Genomic DNA, 22,205 nt, shown 5'->3' on the forward strand with positions numbered 1-22,205 from the left:
TCTGGGTTCCTCCTTTTCACCTGATGGCTGACTGGAGTCCTGTTTGGGTTTCTTCTCTGCTTTCAGGAAGGCCCAGTTAGGATATCCACATTGTTCTAGAGCCTGTCTTGTGAGGTATTTCTCCTTCTCCCTGGCTCCTGAGTTAGTGGGGACTCTGCCCATTCTGTGGTAGAGTCCTGATGACTCCTAACTTGTGCTCCAGCGGTTGATGTGTTAAACTGGAAGTATTGGTCTGTGTGGTGGGTTTTGACCAGTGACTCTTTAGTTTTCTTGATGTGATTGATCTACACTACACTTTACACATCTGTTTGCAAATGTCCTCCATCAGAGACTGAGATCTCACAGTCCAAGAAAGTCAGCTTGCCATCCTTTACTTTTTCTTGTGTGCCTAACAATAAATTGTTAGGTTGATGGTCCTCCTTTTGCATGTGAACAACTCGTTTTGTCTGTCACCAGCGAACTGGTTGATCCCCCATGAGAAGGCATTGTTTATAAGACTGAGTTTGTTGCAGCACCTCAGACTGAAGAAGTCTTTTGGATAAAAGATGAAACATTTCAACAAAGAAGAATCCAGCCAGAGAACCTGATTTAACCTTTATAGGTTTGTCTTTACTTCTCTGCAAAGGAAAAAAAAACCCGCTGCTGCGGTCAGTTCTAATTAGACCTTCACTCTACGTGACTGACTGTTTAAACAATGAACAGGGAAGATGTTTCTTTGTTTCATTTATATTTTTGCAACAGTCTTGATAACTTTATGGTGAATAATGGAGGATAGAAAATGTGAACACACATTAGGAAGACTGTTTTAAGACTTCAAGTGTTAAAACTGGGTTAAAAGTAGCTGTTTACTTAGATTCCTGAGGGTGGACAAAGTTCAAAAATATTCAGCCATTATATTGGTTATCGGCATCAGTCTTCGATTCCCAAGATCGGTATTGGCGATAGCCAAAATTTCCATATCGGTCAGGCTCTACAATAAAGCCTCCTGCTATTGATCTCTTTTTACTCACCTTGGCAACTTTGCCACTAGTGATCCATCAAGTTATTGATTATTTTTATTTTTACATTAGTGTGGTTAGCTCTAGACCACTTGTGTCAAACATTAGGGTTTGTGGGCCAAATCTGGCACTCACTAAGAATTTGGCCCCTTGGGATGCTATTTTAAATGCAAAATATTTTTATTGTTTCTCATTTTGCTTAATAAAAACAGAACATTTTTTATTAAGTCCACACTTATCATGAAAGTTGGCCAACTGTGAAGCCAAGAAAAATAAGTTGAATTTTTTTTTTTTTTGTAACATTTGATTTTGATGCAGAAAGAGCAACAGACAATGTAAAACAAAACAGATCAAATATTTGTTGATAAACGAGTATCCAGCTAAATTTGTCAGGTAAATGACTTGAGTTATTGTATTTAATGAAATGCCTTTTAGTAAACTAAGTTAGGTTGTTTGTTGTTGTTTTTTTTATCCCCATTTGTAAGTGAATTTGATACACCTGGTCTAGATATTCTGGGATGTACAGTAGTTCCAGATATTTTCTGAAAAACCCCAAATCTCAATATGGAGGAAACTAATTATAAAGGACATATTATTGTGTACCGTCTTGGATGTGAGAGTTTAAAATGAAGACTCCATGCAATCTGTTAGTGCTAGAAGTATGAGCTGGGGATGACTCTTAGCTGTTGTCATTGTTGGTTTTATTTTGGCTACTCCCTTCTGCAGGGGTCGCCACAGCAAGATAACTCACATGAAAGGTTCGGAAAAAATTTTACCCCAGATGCCCTTCCAGACACCCTTAGTTCAAACCTGCAGCCTCAGGATTATAATTGATCACTGTGAGACCACAGCCCCTGGGACAACTCTCAGCTACAACTAGTTTTTGCCAACAGAAACGAAGTAATGAGGCAGCACAGCGGCACAGTTGGTTGAGCTGTTGCCTCTCAGCGAGAAGGTTGCCAGATCGAATTCCGGCTGGGGACCTGTCTGGGTGGAGTTTGCATGTTTTTTCCATGTATGCATGGGTTTTCTCCGGGTACTCCGGTGTCCTCCCACAGACCAAAGACATGCATGTTAGGCTGATTGGTAACTCTAAATTGTCCCTAGGTGTGAGTGAGAGAGTGAATGGTTGTTTGTCTCATTTGTCTCCATGTGTCCCTGTGAAGGACTGGAGACCTGTACAGAGTGTCCCCCGCCTCTCGCACAGTGATGGCTGGATATGGGCACCAGCGACCCCTGTGACCCGAAAAGAAAGAAGCGGGTAAAGGTGATGGGTGGATGGAAACAAATTAACACTTGACCAAACACAGAGAATTATCTTAGTATAAAATGAAACTATCAGAAAGTAATTACTGGACATGTACTTACTACTGTATAATTTTTCAACTTGATACAAAATGGCTGCCAGAGCAGTGGTTATATTTAATGTCTTCCACTAAAGGTGATCAGAGCCTTACAGAAAACCTTAACCTTTCTATCTTAATTTTAACTGCTCATGATGTTCAATCCCACCTTCTAGGTTGACGTCTAGACCTCCGTTCATGACATCATCAGATAAAAACCTCCACTGGAAAAGGGCATGGTCGGCTCCACCTGTGGTCAGTACCAACTGCTGGTCATATGACCATCGGACATTAGTCACATGGGCTGAGTGGCCAACGTACTTCTTGAATTTGGCTCCTGAGTGGAAAACAAAACATTAAACAGAAAGAAACAGAATCAAATCAGTGGCAGCAGGAGAAGTAAGAACCTTTTCTGAGGCAAGGGAAGCGATAGAGCCGGACGAGGCCGAGGTCGTCTCCGGTGACAAGCACTCCTGCTGAATGATTTGCATCCACAGAATTGATCTGTGTTGAATCTGAGTATTTTGGCCAGATACCACTGACCTCTGGGCCCAGGACACTGCTCCAGGTGGCCCAGTGCTGACCTTTGACCTCCTCTTTATTGATGATGGGTTTCCCCACTGAGGAAAGGAACAAATGAGGTAATAGTTAATTTCTATAAACGGCAGCCAGTAATATTAATAACTTATCTTCAAAAGCATTTTTTGATAAATATATTTCACTTGTATAAGACACAGAACAACTGGCAGGTGTTAATTAACTTCCCATCCATCCATCCATCCATCCATCCATTATCTTTACCCGTTTATTCCATTTTGGGTCACGGGGGTCACTGGTGCCCATGTCCAGCAATCACTGTGCGAGAGGCGGGGTACACCCTGGACGGGTCGCAAGTCCATCACAGGGCCACATAGAGACAAACGAGACAAACAACTATTCACTCTCTCACTCACACCTAGGGATAATTTAGAGTTACCAATCAGCCTAACATGCATGTTTTTGGTCTGTGGGAGGAAACCGGAGTACCCGGAGAAAACCCACGCATGCACGGAGAGAACATGCAAACTCCACCCAGAAGGCCCCTGGACCGGGGTTTGAACCAGGGACCTGTTCGCTGAGAGGCAGCAGCTCTACCAGTTGCGCCACCGTGCTGCCCTAATTAACTTACCATGAAGCTCATTTATTTTTTTCTTATTTGACATTTTATGTGTTAAAAAATAGAAGAATGAAACATCAGCTATCTGACTCTGAATTGTTTGGGTGAAATTACAACAAATTAATCACAAATTATTGTGACTGTCACAACTATCATGTTTTAAACAACAGCACCTGTGGATGTCATGCAAAGTTTTTTTTTCCTAATGGTGCTTTTGCAGTCAGGGTCCCAACACCCTGATATATATATATATATATATATATATATATATATATATATCCAAGATGGCCGCGCTCCGAGCAGTTGCAGCTTCACAGGCTCCCAGTACTATCCCAGTTTTTGAAAGTTTTGATATTGACTCTGTGCCTGACTCTGCATGATTTATGCGTGTGAACTATAGCCGAACCGAACTGATGAGAATAAGAGCGCATTTGCCACGAAATATAGCAGAAATCAGCAATGAATTCAAAACCACACTCGGCAGAATGCAGATCTTAAAGTCATCTACCTAAAAGCTGCAGCATAGGCGTTCCAGCGGGGAGAAGAGGAAGCGCTGCTTCCGGCTTAAAAGGATAGGACGCCGGGCGGGTGTTATGGTGAGGCTACGAGCTAATGTTAAAGCCAGAAAACTCCCGATGCCGTCTCTCTTTCTGTCGAACGTCCGCTCGTTGGACAACAAGATGGATTTGCTTCGTCTGAGAGCGGGCGCCTCAGAAGAGATGTGTGGTGCTTTGTCTCACGGAAACATGGATTACAAGTGAAACGCTGGATACAGTCTTCCAGCTGGATGACAGACTATTTTTTTCGAGTGGACCGCTGCAGCGAGCTAACGGGGAAATCACGGGGAGGCGGAGTGTGCATTTACGTAAGTAAAAGTTGGTGCACGAACTATACTGTTGTAAATAGCTCATGCTCGAAGGCTTTGGAGCAAATAACAGTGAAATGTCGGCCAAATAATCTACCCCGTGAGTTCACACAGTGACTTTCATCACAGTTCAACATTTTTCAGTCATGAGTCCATTGAGCATGGACTTTGTTGTTTTCATCACAGTTGTTTACATTCCTCCGGATGCTATTGCTAAGGAAACACTGCAGGAACCTTTTAACCCTTCTCTCACTTTTCTGCTTTGTTTTCTTCTTTGTTTTTCATCCCCATGTCCATTACATCTGAAACAAACCCAAAGCAAATTCTAATAAAAATTAATTTAAATATCAAGTGGAGCATTAAGGCCAGCCATAATGCTCTGCTTGTGAAAGTAAATCTGTTGGGCATCACTTTGACACTCAGACAATAATTCTAAGTGTTACAATGCCAGACAGGACAAGGGAAGAAAAAAAACCACTACAAGAACTTCATGATATAATCAGCTCTTTGTAGAACAAACACCTGAGGCTCTTTATGTGGTAGCCGGAGACTTTAATCACGTGAATCTAAAGGACTGCCTCCAAAGTTTTTACTAGCATGTGGGCATAACAACACGTGGAAATAACACGCTGGACCATGTTTACACAAGCATAAAAGATGCATACAAAGCCGAACCCCGCCCCCACCTAGGATTCTCTGATCACATCTCAATCTTAATCGTCCCTGCTTACCTCCTCACGCTGAGTCGCTCCAGACCGGTACAAAAGAAAGTTAAATGATGGATCCAGGACAGTGGCCCCATACTGAGAGATTTTCTTATCGAACAGACTGCCAGGTTTTCAGAGAAGCTGCTGAAAATGGAGGTTTGCTTGATCTGGACCAATACACATCCTCAGTTCTGGGTTACATTAGTACATGTATTGACACTATCTCTACAATCAGATATGTTAAAGGCTACCCAAACAGAAAACCTTGGCAGAATGCAGTGGTGCGCACCCTGCTGGAAGCCAGTAACACTGCCTTCAGGTCTGGAAACTCAGAGGAGTAGGACAAGGAACGAGCTGGTTGCTGGTATTAAGAAGGCCAAGGCCACATATGCACAGAGGATTGAGGGTCAATTCACCTCACAAGACCCTCAGGGCATGTGGAGGGGCATTAAGTGCATAATAGATTATAAAGGAAGGAGTGAACAATGCCCCAAAGACCCATCTCTGCCTGATGCCCTCAACAAGTTCTATGCACGCTTTGAAGACCCAAACAGACCACCCAGCACCAGACTCACCTCACCACCGAATGAAGAGCATCTCAGCGTGACCTCAGCCGAAGTAAGGAGTACCTTCAGGAGGATTAATCCGCACAAGGCAACCGGCCCAGACAACATCCCCGGAAAAGTGTTGAAAGAATGTGCCGATCAGCTCTGCGAGGTGCTGGCAGACATATTTAACACCTCACTTACCCTGGAGACAGTTCCCATCTGCCTGAAGACTGCCACCATCATCCCAGTCCCAAAAAGCTCTACAGTGACTGGTCTGAATGATTATCGGCCAGTGGCCCTCACCCCGATAGTCGCTAAATGCTTCGAAAAACTGGTTATGACTCACATCAAAACAACCATCAACACCAACAAGGACCCTCATCAGTTTGCATATCGGGAGAACCGATCAACAGAGTCAGCCGGGCAAGGAAGGCAGGAGGGTGGATAGGGTTGAGTTTCTGCACAGAAAACTCTGTTACCTGGATCCTGACATGCTGCTGATGGTGTTTCACTCTCATAAAAAAAAGAAGAAGAAGCTGAAATGGATAGGTCTCGAAACCTCCCAGATATACAAAAAATTCTGCAGGTCCTGACAAGGTCCCAAAAACAATGTAATGTGGAGAGGAAACCTGTGGCAGCAGATTTGTGCTACCATGATGTGAACTTCTAGCTCATGGCTGCATCATGTCATGGTCAATATGAGTTAGGCCTGAGTGGGGCGGCTGGGGTGTGGTAAGATTGTGAAAGCACATTGTAGAATCATCATGGGGACATGTTACTGATGTATAGACTTGTACGTGGACAAGTGTGTCTTGGATGCCAAAAATAGCAAGAAAATACAATAACTATTTGAAGAGTAACAGGACAAAAATTGGTTTTCTAAATTTTACATAACTAATAATTTTAGAAAATTTTAAAGTTTGAGTTGTTTGAAGCATGATTGCAGAGACTCACTGGGCATTCTGTAGAACAGACGTTCCCCAGCTCCATCATTGGTCTGCAGCACTTTACTGTCCAGAGACCAGTCCAGGTGTGTGATAAAACTGGAGGACCTACTGCATTCTCCTACCTGGAATAAAATAAAAGAAGTTAAAATTTGTTAAATTATTAGACATCAGTTCATGTAGCCAACTCCTCCTGACCTTCTTGAATCGCTGAGCAACAGCATAGACGTCCACAAGTCCATCATTAGAACCCACGGCGAGGTACACTCCATCTGGAGAAAACTTCATCTCATGGATCACCTCCTTCCTGTCTTTGATGTGGACCACCTCTGTCATATCTCTGAGGGGAGAAACCTCCATTACTTCCTAAAACAGCTTATTGATCAAGTAGAGTTTGATCATGCATCTTTGTGCCACCTGACTCTCAGAACAGTGAAGGATCCATCTTTCATGCCAAGAGCCAGTTGGGATCCGTCCATGCTGAACGCCACGCTGCGCACTGCCTCCTCCATGTTGCAGCGAGCTATAAGGGCATGATCGACCAGACTCCACAATCTGACAATTAGAAGATTAAAACGTTTAGAAAGAGAATTTTAGATGTTTTTCCACAGTATTTTTCTTGCCAAAAACCATAACCTCACATGTTCAGTCTGAATCAGGGGTACAATACTTAAAATGGTATTCACCCCTTGGATGATTAATGCTTTTGTTACTGTCATAAATTACAAATCATAAGACCATAACACCATAAGACAGTCATAAGTTGAAGACCACGAGCAGGGAATCGTGTCAGGAGACCGAGGGAGAAGAGGAAAGTCAAGAATGTAGGACTGAGGGTTGCAACACTAAATGTGGGGACAATGACAGGCAAATGTAGAAAGCTGGCTGACATGATGCAGAGAAGGAAGGTAGATGTTTTATGTGGCCAAGAGACCAAGTGGAAAGGCAGCAAGGCTCGCAGCATTGGGGCAGGGTTTAACCTGTTTTGCCATGGTGAGGATAGAAAGAGAAATGGAGTAGGGGTGGTCCTGAAGGAGGAGTTGGCAAATAATGTAGTAGAGGTGAAAAGAGTGTTGAGGGCACAATTTTACAATGTACAAAACATTCACATACATGGAAAAAAGCCAATTAGTACAGTTATTTATCCAAGGAAGCCAGTTTCAAGCCTACTTTCAAGTCATGGTCATACACTTTAACTTTCACTTTCAACACAGCCGAAGCAGGGAGAAATATTGTGTAGAGTATTTTGCGGAACAGCATGGTAAGTTTATTTTAACTGATCTGTAAAATGTTAAAAAAGAACAATAATAAATTATCTTCAATCATTCAACCAGCTTGTCGTTAGCCACGTGCCTCTCAAGTTAGCAAGCTAAAGTTTAGATAACCTAGCATGGGCTGTTGCCTTGTAAAACTTTATTCAGAACAATAAATCTAACGTAGAGGTAAATATATATCAGTGTTAGTAACGTTATCTTTGTTGTCCTCAATAAAATGCAATGTTTGTCTGAAATCTTTACTCTTATGCATAAAAAAAAACCCTGCTGTGGTCAATACCAATTAGGCTTTCACCATATGTGACTGACTGTTTAAACAATGAACGGGGAAGGGTGCTTCTTTGTTTAATTTATATTTTTGTAACATACTTGATAACTTTATGGTGAATAATGGAGCATAGAAAATGTGAACGCACGTTATGAACACTTTTTATGACCAGTGCACCACTTGTAAATCTAGTGTGGGTCTAGGTATAGTGTGGATCTGACTTGCTTAGCTTCATGGTTGCTAACAGCCACACTAAATAAAGAAGCCCCGCTCCACTCACTGTTTACTTAGATTGATGGGGGTGGACAAAGCTAAAAAAAACTCAGCCATTATGTTGTTTATCAGCACTAGCCTTCCCCTTTCAATAACGGTATCAGTGATAGCCAAAATTTCTATATGCGTCTGACTTTAATGGAGAGACATGCAAACTCCACCCTGAAAGGCCCTTGGCAGGGATTTGATCAGACAACTTTCTCGCTGAGAGGCAGCAGCTCTAACAATTGAGCCACCGAGCCGCCTTTCAGTGACACCCATGAAAAAAACCTCATTAAAAAACTGAAATCAGCAGCAACCAACCATCCTTTCAATCACCTGAGTCTACCTGTCTGACAATTTTCAATCATTTTGGGGATCAGAAAGTCAGTGAGACAAATAGTAACCATCTCCAGCTCTGAAGCTCCACAACAAGCAGCAGCAGCCAGCTGTAGCCCGATGTGTTTAAACTAGGTAGCTCCCAGTATGATGATGATGTGTCCCTGCTCCCACCTGACAGAGCAGTCATCGCTGCCGGTGACAGCCAGAGCCTTTTTGGGATGAACATCCAGCGCCCAGAGCTCACCCTCACTGTGTCCCTGCATGATTAGCAGTGGTTTGTCCCGATCCCGAACCATCACCTGCCACCACACCAAAAGATCTAAACTCAATTTAAAATCAATTTGTTCCAATGTAACATAGAATGTAAAATCACATTATTTTACATCACGTTTTTATAGAACCGCTGATTGTTTAGATCAGTAACATGACTGAATCGTTGTGTTGTCTGAAAACAGATAGTTCAACCCTTTCATTTAAAAAAAAAAAAAACATAATATCGTTAATGTAAAACATTTTAACCATTAATAGCAGATCTATTGTTTGACAGAAACAAAATAAAACTATTGTAAGAGCATGTCTCTGCAGGACAAACAACAGAAAGTCCAGTTTTTGTTTTTGTTCTTTACCTCAAAGATCTCACTGTCCTGAGTTCCTGCCAGAATCCGGTCAGCTCTCCAGCACACGCTTCGGATGGACAGTCCTACAGGAAGATGAAAAGGAAATATGAAAAGGTCAAAAATTAAAATTTTACAAAAACAGAACAGTTGCTATAAGATTTGAAGATAAACTGAAACAAAAATCAAGAAAATAGGGACAATTCATCCAACCTTTATTTATACAGGTTAATAATCCCATTGAGCCTCGGGGACTCATTTACAAGAGAGACCTGATTTTAACAAAGACTGATGACAACAGTGGACAACAAAGACAATAGACACTCATAAAGGATGCATACTAATTGAGAATAACAAATGAAAATAAAATGGTATTAAAAAAATAAACAAAAAACAGCTAGGTTGTAAGGCGATTAAAAAAACTAAAAACAAGAACGTCTGCTTTGGTTTTTCCCAGGAACTTAACAGATTCTTAAAGCCACTTAGAGAGGTCAAGGTCGAGAGCTTCAGATCTTTTTGTAAGATATTCCAGGAAACAGGAGCGGAGTAGGAGAAGATCCTTTTGCCAAGTTCAGTCCTCACTGAGGGAACACTGCAGGTAATAATGTCCTGAGAGCGCACGCTGTAGCTGCACTCACGCAGAGACATGTAGGAGGAGATGTATGAAGGCAACAGACCGAGAACTGATTTAAAGATGAAAATGTACCAGTGAGAGAGTCTGCGTGAAGTTAATGATGTCCAGTTAACCAGTGAATACAGAGTGCAGTGGTGGGTACGGTAGTTACAGCCAGTTATGAATCTTAGTGCACCATGATGGACAGCATCCAACACCTGCAGGGTTCTTGTAGGAGCATTCATGTAAATAATGTCACCGTAGTCAGTGGAGGGAAGGAAAGTCACAGTTACAAGGTGTTTCCTAGAATTCAGAGATAGACAGGATCTATTTCAGAAAAAAAAAAACAGTTTAACTTTCAGATTCTTTACCAAGTTTTCCACATGAAGCTTAAAAGAGAGATGCAAATCAACCAAGATACCCAAATAATTGTAGGAATCGACAAACTCAATAGGGACTTTATTCAAGGATAAAATCAAAGGAAGAACTGCTGGGACCGACTTCCTGTTTGAAAAGAGGAAACAAGCTCAAACTGATTCTTCCAATTTTGTTCAGTTACGCTCCTCCACAACCTAAAGCCTAATAAGCTGAGCTGATCTGCTGCACCAATTTCAGCTTCTGCTGTCGCTGAAAGCATAACTCAGCATGGAATGTTTCTTGTAACATTGTTAGCAACTTCTCCCTGGAGGTCTCCACACCAAAACAACCTGAAAGCTGAGGAATTTGTGAAGGAATTCAACAATAATTGGGTAATACTTTTATCTAGAAACTTGTCACACAGGATGTGGGCTGTGTTTTATGATAAGAAGTGTGACTTTATGATCAGAAGTGATAAAAATTAGCCAGGAGGGAGCAGAGAGATAAACGGTGAATTAAAAATACATTTTAACTAATGAGAGGGAAAAAAAAACATTATGCAGCTCATTCTATGAGGATTTTATTGAGATATTTCCTAAAACGAGAATAACAGAGCAGGAAAAGCAGTGTTGACTAACGATCAGTCGTTCGGCTAATGGTCCTCCTTTTGCATGGGAACAACCAGTTCTGGCTGTCACCAGCAAACTGGTTGGTCCACTATGAGAAGGTGCTGCTCATAAGACTGAGTTTCTTTCTTTTAAATTTATTGAACATAACAACAGATAATAACAAGAAGTTACTAATATACAATAGTCACATGCTCAAAGGAGTGGGAAAGAAAAAACTTATATTAGCCCACCTCTTCTCTTGCGACCTTATTCCCATCATTTCTTTCTCATTAACAATACAAATAAAACAAAATGAAATTTCAAAAGAAAATAATAAAATAATAATTAATAAATAAAGTGCATTCCAAAAAGTAAAACCCCTGTGACTATAATCTCAAGACAACAATACAATGTACAGTCACATTAATGATTCTAATAGGTGATATTAACAATAATAACAAATATTCAAGTCTGATATTCATCTATAATCATCACTTTAAACCAGGACTATTCAACTAAACTGCTCAGGGAGCCGCAGTTTCTGAAAGCCAACAGCTCGGGGGGCGGACATCCAGTGATTAAAATCATAAACCTAAAAAAAACATGACCTGTTACCTTTTTAATTTGTTGCATGATAATTAAAACAACAAACTGTGAGAAAATCAAAAACTATTTAAGAGAAGTACAAAAAATATGAGTTAAGATTTATATGTCAGTGTCAGACAAAGATGATTAGAATAAGAAGAAAAAGTTTCTGTATTTCTGTCTGTGGGGTGAAGCTTTGGAACAGGCTGAATGTGGAGCTCAAGTAATGTCCAGACATGAAGCAGTTTAAAACACGTTTTAAAGCAGGGCTGTTCAACTGGCGGCCCGTGGGCCGGTGACTTCAATCCGGCCCACTTCATTTAAAAAATATATATATATTTATTTATTTATTGGTTCCAGGTTTGGGTTTTGGGTTCTGTTTATTGCATTTATGATTCAATGCAATAAAATTTATATGTAATCATGTTTTTAAATGTGCTTGCTGGTAGAGTTTTTTGATGTCTCAAATCGTGTCCTGATAGACAAGATGTGAAAGATCTTTTTTTGTAATACCACTATCTACCCTCATGTTTCTCCCACTTTTCCTATATAAGATTATTATTCTGAAAAAGGATAAGAGAGGCCGCGCTTAGAGCAGCAGCTTCATGCACTCCGTCCATCTTCCCCCGTCTCCACAGGTGTCCCCCAAGGCTCTGTCCTCGGACCCCTCCTCTTCATCATTTACCTCCTTCCTCTAGGTCACATCTTCCGTAAATTTGGTGTCCATTTTCACTGTTATGCTGATGACACACAGCTCTACTTGTCAACAAAACCAAACTCCACCCACCCTCCATCCTCACCAACTGTCTCAATGAGCTAAATCACTGGTTTTCTAACAATTTTCTACAACTAAACAGCGACAAAACAGAAATCATTCTTGTTGGTACCAAAAACTCAATTTCAAAATCAGAACATCTTCTCATCCCCCTTAACAACTGTCTGCTATCCCCCTCGCCTCAGGTCAAGAGTCTTGGTGTCATCCTCGACACCACTCTCTCCTACACTTCACACATCAACAATGTTACTCGGTCTGCCTATTTCCATCTCAGAAATATTAACCGTCTCCGCCCTTCCCTCACACCCCGCTCCACAGCCATCCTAGTGCACATCTTGTGACATCTCGGATTGACTACTGCAACTTCCTTCTTTATGGCCTCCCCAACAAATCTCTCTAGAAGCTGCAATTGGTTCAGAACTCAGCTGCCCGTGTCATCACTCAAACCTCCTCCTATAACCACATCACTCCTGTCCTGCAGCAGCTCCACTGGCTCCCGGTTAAATCACGCATCGTCTTCAAAATTCTTCTTCTCACTTTCAAAGCTATCCACAACCTTGCCCCTCCGTACCTATCTGACCTCCTACACATCTCCATCCCCTCTCGCTCTCTCAGATCCTCCTCTTCACTACACCTCCATGTACCCTCTGCCCTCCTCTCCACCATGGGGAGCAGGGCCTTCACCTGCTCTGCCCCTCACCTCTGGAACTCTCTACCCCCTGACTTACAAAACACCACCTCTCTTTCTCTATTCAAGACTGCTCTGAAAACACATCTCTTTAGACTCGCTTATCTTTAACTTTGCTGTATGTATTTTATGTTCTTTATATATTTTATATTCTTTATGTATTTTACACTTCAATTTATTCTTGTTGATCTTTGCACTGTGCTTGTTGTTTGTTTTAACACAATCTTTCTGATATGTTTTACTGTAAAGTGTCCTTGGGTGTCCTGAAAGGCGCTTTTTAAATAAAATTATTATTATTATTATTATTTTCCAGACAACTGCATGTACATGTTCTCGTTGTATCTCGGTGCAATGATAATAAAGCTTATTCTGATTCTGATCCATTTATATCCATCCATCCATCTATCCATTAGCTTCCGCTTGTTCCAAAGTCAGGTCGCAGGGGCAGCAGATCGAGCAGGGAGGCCCAGACATCTCTTTCCACAGCCACCTCTTCCAGCTCCTCTGGGAGGATTCTAAGGCGTTCCCAGGCCAACCGAGAGACAGGTCCAAAAATCAAAACCTCTGTCTTGTCTGAGTTTAAAAGCAGAAAATTAAGGGTCATCCAGGTCATACATCTAGGGCAGCCACCTGAGATGCCTATCCCACTCTGATTGGCCTCCTTGTCATCTACCTTGTCTCAGGGGGTTGGGGTTCTGTGGTCCTTTAGGTTTGATGTTACCCAGGTTCCTTCCTGCTGTTTTTTTATTTATTGGTCCTTGTGTTCCTCTGTTTGCCATCCATCCTGTTTTTTCCCTTCTCCCATCCAAGTTGGATGTAGCTCCCTTCTTGGGATGTCAGGGGCCATCCCTTGGTTGGGAGGTACTGTGGGGTTTCTGGGGTGTAGTCCTGTCTTTTCTGTTTCCTCCTGTTTCATTCACCCCTCAGTGACCCTCCTCCTTGTGTTCAGCTCTTGTCTCACCTGTGTCTAATTTCAATCACTGCAGGTGTTTGTCGTTCCTCCTCATCAGTGTCTCTATTTATTCAGCTTCCTTGTGTCTTGTCATTTGTCTCTGGATTATTCTGATGGCTGTTGTGTTCTGTCTCCCTACGTGTTCCATGATCTTTTTTTGTAATGCCACTACCCTCTCCTCATGGCATTGTCCCCTTTTCTATCTAAAAAAAAGTATTCTGAAAAGGATAAGAAGGCCGTGCTTATGGCAGCAGCTACATGCACTCCGCCCATCTTTCGGATGACTGTACGGACATACTCTTGTTGTATCTCGGTGCAATGATAATAAAACTTATTCTGATTCTGATTTTCCGACCTTAAAAATAAGTTTGCTGCCCCGCCAGCATTTCGTTTTGTTTGTTGCAAATAAACTTAAGTATTTTACTTTGTGGAGTTCTCACTTGCCTTCCTGTACTTGGGTTTAACTATTTAAGCAGAACATGATAAACCCAATTTTCAAACGAAAACTTTCTTATGTCTAGATGTAGACGTACACCAAAATGGACGTTGATACCTCATTTAGCTATATATTCATCCATTATTTTGACCCGCTTTTTCCTTTCCAGGTCACGGGGGTCACTGGTGCCCATAATCAGCAGTCACTGTGCGAGAGGTGCTGTGCACCCTGGACAGGTCGCAAAAGTCCATCATAGATACCTCACTTTTTTTTCAAGTTATCATGCTCACAACATGCACGGACGGATTAACAGATGAAGGGTATTTCCAATTCCCCTTCTCTGCTCCGCAACAAGAGACAAAAATAAAGCCATGGGATTAGTGGTTCTCTCCTGAGCTCCTCCCGAAGAAACATATCTCCTCATTCTGCTTAGAAACAACATTTAGGTTTGAGAAGACAGAGCAGAGGTTTACACTTTCATCCCCCAAGGTCCAATTTCCTGTTGAAGACAGGATAAACTTTACCTCTCAGCTCTCCCCAAGACTCATAGAAAAGAAAAACCCCATCAGATGATGATATTCTTGAAATGTCACACTCTAAAGGAAAGGCATCAATGAACAAAATACATTTTTTATTAATGACCTTTTCCTCTTTTTTTCACCCTTCTCTCAGTCTAGGGAGGGATTGTCTCCTTAGAATAAAGAAACAGTGGTCCAAGGGATTGTAAAAAAAGTTGAAATACCTGGTTGATGTGTGTTACTGCACAAAGATACTGTAAATGTCAACGCTCTCATTAGGTGAATAAAAGTCTCCCAGATTCACAGTTTGGTTCAGATTCTGTTCCAACTCAGCAACAAATAGGAATAAGCAAACTGAAGTAAGACTTAAGATAAATGGAGTTTTAATTGAATAAAAGTGCTGATTAAGAAAGTAAAATTCATGCACAGTGTAGTGCTTCGCTGTGCAGAGCTGTGTTACAAAGTCAAAGCACAAGAGGCTGCATCAATGTGAGGAGAGGAGCAAAGAAACAACTGCAGAAATTCTTGATGTATTGTACCTTTGTATCCCTGTTCAGCCTCCCGCAGGTCAATCTTGGTGATGGGTTTGAAGTCCACGTCCCACAGTCGTATACAACTGTCTCTGCCTCCGGTAGCAAACCCTTCCTCGCAGGAATACATGCTGAAGATGCCAGCCTACATGCAGACATGACCATTTCTTCATCCACTCGTTGGTGAGAATCAAAACAATATATTTCACAGAAGGTATTTGTTAACTTTTTAAGAAGGAACCAAACTTTTAGTCATTTGATTCGTTTCTGAAAATTATTTTCTGGTTTTATTTAGTCAGCTTATCAAAAGACCCACAAGGCTAACGTACACAAATACAATCAAACAATCAGTCAAAGCATTTTGTGTAAATCTTAACTGAGACGACCAGTGTTACTGATGTTCTTGTCTTGTGGAAGTGATTATTTTAGTTGGAAACTCACTCCGTGGGCGGACTGAATTGTTCGCATCAGGTTGAGGCCTTTCCAGACGTAAATGTCTCCATTGAGTGCCCCTGAGTATGTGATGTCATCTTTAGCTGACGCCACACATAGGATGGTCTGCAAGTCACCCGTCTTCCCAAAAATGCCCCGTTTTGGAGTGAGAGCATTTCCGCAGAGTGACCAGAACTGCAGACAGAAACAAAACAAAGTAAAACAACATAAGGAAGTATTTTTATTAAGTGACTAAATAAAACTTCCTATTCTACTTCCTCTACTTCCTCAAATTCCTCAGGCAGCTTTGGCGAGCTGGTCTGGGAAGCTCAGTCCTCACCTCCTTCTACAGGTGTGCAGTGGAGAGCATCCTGTGCTCCAACATCGTGTGGCATGGAGGCTGCACAGCTGCAGAAAGAAAAGCTTTGCAGAGAGTGGTGAAGGCTGCACAGCCTCCCCACCATCACAGACATCTACACCTCCAGATGCAGGAAGAGAGCCACCTGCATCATGAAGGACCTCACTCACCCAGCACACACACTTTTTACCCTGCTCCCCTCAGAAAGGAGGTTAAGGAGCATTAAGTGTAGAACCACTAAACTGAGGAACAGCTTCTACCCTGAGGCTGTTAGACTCATGAATCTCTAACCAGGATAATCACTGTGAAAAGAAAAAAAATACTGTAATGCCACTTTAATTGGTGATATGTGCTGCTGATTATTTCATGCTGCTGTATTCATTTGCACTCATAAACTCACACAGACTTGTGTTTGTGCTGCTGTTGTTTGCATATTGTTTTGCATTATTAGTGTTTAGACTAATTCTTAGTTTATATCTTAGATATTATTACTTTTTCTTTTACAATTTATATTTTTGTTGTTGCTGGATGCAACTGGGGCCCTGTGTACACAACTTTGTTCCACCTCATGTACAACATGTGATGCGAATGACAATAAAACCTACTTGAACTCGAAAAATGCCATGCACCTTTAAATACCACAAATTCTATAATTATTTTTACCTCTCAAAATTTTTTCTTGACCTTTTAAATAATTTTCATTATCATAATAATAATATTAATAATAATGTGTTATGTATTGACATCACAAAATGGCAAAATTGGCTCTCTGCATTTAACCCATCCATCACCAGTTATCACAACTGATAATAAATTGGTGCAACCTTTTAATGCTCTTCCTTGATGATTAAAAAACTTAACTAAATGTAAAGAAGAAGTTATACAATGTCCAAAGTAATAATTTTAAATGGTAAATGGACTGTACTTATATAGCAACATTCTATCTATTCAAGAAACTCAAAACACTTAACAACACAACCTGTGTCCTTGTTTCCCTCCACACACATTCATACATCACTCTACTACATCTCTACAAAGATAATCTAACTCATCATTCTATAGAGACTAATCAGAGCTTTAGATCACATTCATACACTGATGGGACACACATCAGAGGCAATGAGGGGTTCAGTGTCTTGCCCAGGGACACTTCAACATGTGACTGCTGGTGGAATCCAACCCCCAACTCTCTCATTGGAGGACAACTGCTCTAACCACTCAGACACAACTGTATATACTGTATAACTATATATATATATATATATATTATACATGAAAAAATAATCAAATCAAGCAAATTTAAATAAAATATTAAATAGTTTCACAAAATATTAAAAACTATTTATGAAGAAACAAAAAGAGTAAAGGAAAAGGAAAACATTAAATAAAAAGTAAAACTACAATATAAATATGAATAATATAACTGTTGCAAAAATCAGATAAATAGATGTAGATAATAAAATACAAAACATTTTTAAGTATATAAAACTAAAATTATACATAAATACATAAATTCAAAGAAAATAATTTATTAATTTATGGAAAAAATAATAATAAAAAAAGGACTTCAAAAAATTAGCTAAGTAAATACAGCAAACCACTTGGCCTGGCAGATCTAACCTATCCTCAAATATTCCACATTTAACATTAAGTGTTAAGCTAGATGATTCCTTTATCACATGTACTTTATCGCCTCAGTGTTGGATTTTGTGTTTGTTTTACCCAACTGACAGAAAATAAAACCATCAGCAGAACCAGAAATTATCGGGCGTTACCTTGATGTGTTTGACTCCACAGCTCACCAAACGATTCTGCTGAAATGGATCCCAGCAAATGTCAAATATCTGAAAAGTAAATATCGTAAATTAAATAAAAAAAATAAATAACAAGAAGATATGTTGGTTAACATGCTTCAACACAAAAACAGAAGAAGAGTGGTGACTCTGACCCTGTCTGAGTGTCCGGTGGCTGAAGCCAAGACCTTCCCTCTCTTCCACTCCCAAACACACACTGTGTTCTTCGCATCCAGACCCACAGAAGCTAACCGCTGCAGAGAAACAACACAGAACCATCTGGCTGAAGCCTGGAGAAAAAATATGACTAGAGACATACAGACATTTTGTGTGAAAAATCTGCGTGAATTCTGAATGACTGTGTAGAAATTAGCTGAAGAAACTATGACTTATTAACCCTAATAGAAGCAGAACACTAGCTTAAAGCTAATAGTAGCAAAAAGCTTGCTAAAAGTATCAAGTCTAACTAAAGCTAAAAGTTTTAAAAAGCCAACTAAAAGCAAAAATAGCTAAAGCCTTGTAGCAAAAAGTAATAAAAGTTTAACTAGAAGCTAAAGATAGCAAAAGCTTAGCTAAAACTGGCAAATACCTTCCTATAAGCTAAAATTAACAAATGGCTAGTCAAAAAAGCAAAAGGTGAGCTAAAAGTCGCAAAAGGCTATCTAAAAATAGCACAAGCTAACAAAAGTACCAAAAGGCTTGCTAAAACAAACATTTTCTAATGAATAGCTAAGTGTTACAAGTTTGCAAAAGCTGTCTAAATGCCAAAGTAGCAGTGCAGAAGCTAAAAACTAAAAGTAGAAAAATATTAGCTAAAACTAGCAAGAACACCTCAAATTCAGTTCAATTCAGTTTATTTATACAGCGCCAAGTCACACCAGAAGTCATCTCAGGGCACTGAACAGAAAACTAAAAGTAGCAAAACGCTAGCTAAAACTAGCAGAACAACAGCTAAAAACTAAAAGTAGCAAAACGCTAGCTAAAACTAGCAGAACAACAGCTAAAAACTAAAAGTAGCAAAACGCTAGCTAAAACTAGCAGAACAATAGCTAAGAACTAAAAGTAGCAATATGCTAGCTAAAACTAGCAGAACAATAGCTAAGAACTAAAAGTAGCAATATGCTAGCTAAAACTAGCTGAACATTAGCTTAAAACTAAAAGTAGCAAAAAAGACAAAATAGAGCCAGTTTACTAAAGAAAACTTTAAATAAAACAAGATTTCAGAGGAATTGATGGAAATCTTAAAGTATTTCTACAGTGAAAGTACTTGCAAATAAAATTTAATATTTTGAAATACATAAAAGTTGCAAAAATAAAACTGTCTGGCTAAAATAGTAAACTATGCAGAGGTAGATTTCAAAATGAACAGAAAACTAAAGACAAGGGAAACAGTGGAGGGACTCAAGAATGAGCTGAGTCAGCATTCACACCAGAAGCCGTCATACATTTAGACGAAACTGACTTTTTGTAATTCAGCAAAATATTCAGACAGAAAACCTGAGGCTATGTGCTGATGGACAAGGATTTAGCATCTTGTATAACTGGAACGTGACGTTTTTCTCCCTCTCCTCGTTTCTCACATTAAACACTGACTACACTCATGCTGTATTATTTCACATTATTAATGTAGACTTTACAGATTTACCTGCTCCCTCTTGTTGGTATTAATGATATTCAAATGTTTCCATGATCTTTCCCTATATTATTAACATTGGAAAAAGTAAAGAGCTGCAGGTGGACTACAGGATGAAGATCAGCCCCTCCAGCCCTATCAACATCAAGGGTACTAAGGTGGACACTGTGGACTGCTACAAGTACCTGGGGGTCCATCTAGACAATAAACTGGACTGGACAGCTAACACCAACACCCTCTACAAGAAAGGACAGAGTCGCCTTTTTCTTCTGAGGAGACTCAGGTCCTTTAACATCTGCAGGACCATGCTGCAGATGTTTTACCACTCGGTGGTCTCCAGCGTCTTCTTCTACACTGTGGTGTGCTGGAGCAGCAGGGTGAAGAAAGCTGATGCCAACAGACTCGTCAAGAGAGCTGGCTCAGTTCAGGGAGTGGACCTGCAGTCTCTGACAGAGGTGTCTGAGCAGAGGATACTGAGGAAACTGCTCCAGATCCTGAACAACACGTCACACCCCCTGCATGACACCCTGGACTCTTACAGCAGCACCTTCAGTCGTAGACTGAGACCACCGAGGTGCTCCAGAACAACACAGGAAGTCCTTCAAACTTTTACACGCCTGCCTCTTTTCTGCACATGGGACAATAAAATGAATCCTGCACCACAATAAACTCTTTAATGTTTCTGTCTGCACCTGTTTTACAACTTAATTGTTGGTATTTCTGTTATTTTTATATCTTGTGATTCGTGTGTATGTTCCTTTGTACTGAAACTCTGGCACAACAATTTCCTGTGGGATCAATAAAGTTCTACCTTATCTTGTTACAATCATTCTTGAGGCGACGGTCAGTAAGGAGAGCATCTTTATTATGCCCAAGGTTTGAGTGATATGTTAGACAACATTCTCCTAGAGAGTAAAAAAAAAAGTGTTTTAGTCTTCTAGCTGCTTTGACAACATGACAATAGCGGGGGGGGGGGGGGGGGACTGGCACCTAGGCGATTCTATAAACTACCAGCTAGCTCAGAACGGGTCAGAACCAGATGATTGTAAATGCATGGATCTTCAGTGAGTGCTGACTGTTCTCCAAAGCTTTGTAACAAATATGAAGAAGTCGACACCTGATCGTTTGGGAATCTCTCGTTTCCTTGACACTGACTATAAGGTATGTGCTGAGCTTCAGTCTTTCTGCAGAACATTCTAGTGTTCCAGGTTTAAAAAATAAAAAAAATGGAACTAATTTATAAATAAATCAGCTGCACCCATGGCCTGCACACTTGATTTATTATCAAAGTAGATTCATGATTATTTTATTGATCCTGATCTTCCTTTGATACAAGACTGTTCAAACTGCAGCCACAAGCACATCTTTGTGACGCAGCAGCTGCGATCGTTTCCTTTCAGCAACATGTTTATGTTTCCTGTCAAAATGTGAAACACATGAGTTGAAACTGAAGCTAAATAAAGGATTTGTATTTTTAACCAGCTAACCTGTTGTTCAGTAATCTCTGCGATGGACGGACCGACAGACATAAAAAAATATATGTTTTCAATTATCCTAATTTGATTCCAAATACTAAATCTTACATTTTGATTTAATTTAACATATCAATGACTTTTGGTGTCATGCTGTCAGAAAAGATGCCGTTTAAACCAGCTGAACTAAAGTCAGAGGAATCAAACTCTGATCACTCTGGACAGCAGAGACACCAAATGCTGACATCTGAACTGTAAGTGTCTGCTTTTCTAAATCTAGGATTAGAGAATCAATTAACAAAAAAAAAAGTTTGCATTTGACGAAACAGCTGCAAAAAGTAAGAGGTGACTCAAGATTAAAATGCTTTGATCTTTGAAATACACAACTGGATGATAGTGTGTTTATCACTGTTCTTGTCCCTGATTGGTCTGTTTGTTTCTACTTCCTGTTCCTCTCAAGTCCAGCCGGTCAGACGATCGCTCGTCCTGAGCCTGGTTCTGCTGGAGGTTTCTTCCTATTAAAAGGGAGTTTTTCCTTCCCACTGTCGCCTTTGTGCTTGCTCAGGATGGGAGACGGCGACAAATTGAAAATTCGACAAGTCTCCTGGCTTCTTTAGATAGAGAACTTTTACTGATTAGCTTTTATAATGTTTGTGCATGTTTGGGTTTTTTTTTGGTCCAGTGCCCTGAGATGACTTCTGTTGTGACCTGGCGCTATATAAATAGACTGGATTGAATAGAATTGATTTGTATATGTCTGTTAGCAAAATATTTCATGAGCCGCTGCATGGATTTTAAAGAAACAACTGATTAACTTTTAGATTTAACTCTACTCAAAACGGCAGCAGCCACACCAAACATCAGAATGGATATTAAAAGTTCATTTTACAGATATTGAGCTAAGAATTTGTAAGATAGTAAGTAGCGTTGAGTCATTCCCAACTTATAAAAAGAGCGCTGACTGACACTAAAGATGTCTTGTTAGATTGCTTGATTTAACTTGTCATAAACTATTAGTGTCCACAATGTGTCTGTTTGAAAAATATATTTTGAACCAAAGGACTAATTTTAATGAAACTTTGTGAAAGTAATCATTGGATGTACGTCTACAGCTGATTAACTTTTGAAGTCATTACGTTTTAAT

At 40.3% G+C, this 22,205-nt stretch overlaps 1 protein-coding gene across 4 annotated transcripts in view; it reads right to left on the reverse strand.

Moving 5' to 3' along the window:
* The window catches only part of LOC119419791 (echinoderm microtubule-associated protein-like 6), a 134,242-nt gene that overhangs the window by 73,394 nt on the left and 38,643 nt on the right, over nucleotides 1-22,205 (reverse strand). For all 4 annotated transcript variants that reach the window (XM_037687187.1, XM_037687177.1, XM_037687184.1 and 1 more), the window contains exons 3-13: nucleotides 18,112-18,210; nucleotides 17,939-18,007; nucleotides 15,815-16,000; nucleotides 15,383-15,518; nucleotides 9,324-9,397; nucleotides 8,869-8,996; nucleotides 6,979-7,116; nucleotides 6,760-6,901; nucleotides 6,572-6,686; nucleotides 2,749-2,961; nucleotides 2,511-2,678 (exon numbers count right to left, since the gene is read on the reverse strand). In XM_037687187.1, the coding sequence (XP_037543115.1) occupies nucleotides 2,511-2,678; nucleotides 2,749-2,961; nucleotides 6,572-6,686; nucleotides 6,760-6,901; nucleotides 6,979-7,116; nucleotides 8,869-8,996; nucleotides 9,324-9,397; nucleotides 15,383-15,518; nucleotides 15,815-16,000; nucleotides 17,939-18,007; nucleotides 18,112-18,210 (1,468 nt within the window). The remainder of the gene's footprint in view (nucleotides 1-2,510; nucleotides 2,679-2,748; nucleotides 2,962-6,571; nucleotides 6,687-6,759; nucleotides 6,902-6,978; nucleotides 7,117-8,868; nucleotides 8,997-9,323; nucleotides 9,398-15,382; nucleotides 15,519-15,814; nucleotides 16,001-17,938; nucleotides 18,008-18,111; nucleotides 18,211-22,205) is intronic.

The sequence above is a fragment of the Nematolebias whitei genome, chromosome 1 (genome assembly GCF_014905685.2).
Source record: "Nematolebias whitei isolate Nwh7 chromosome 1, NemWhi1, whole genome shotgun sequence".
NCBI lineage: Eukaryota > Metazoa > Chordata > Actinopteri > Cyprinodontiformes > Rivulidae > Nematolebias > Nematolebias whitei.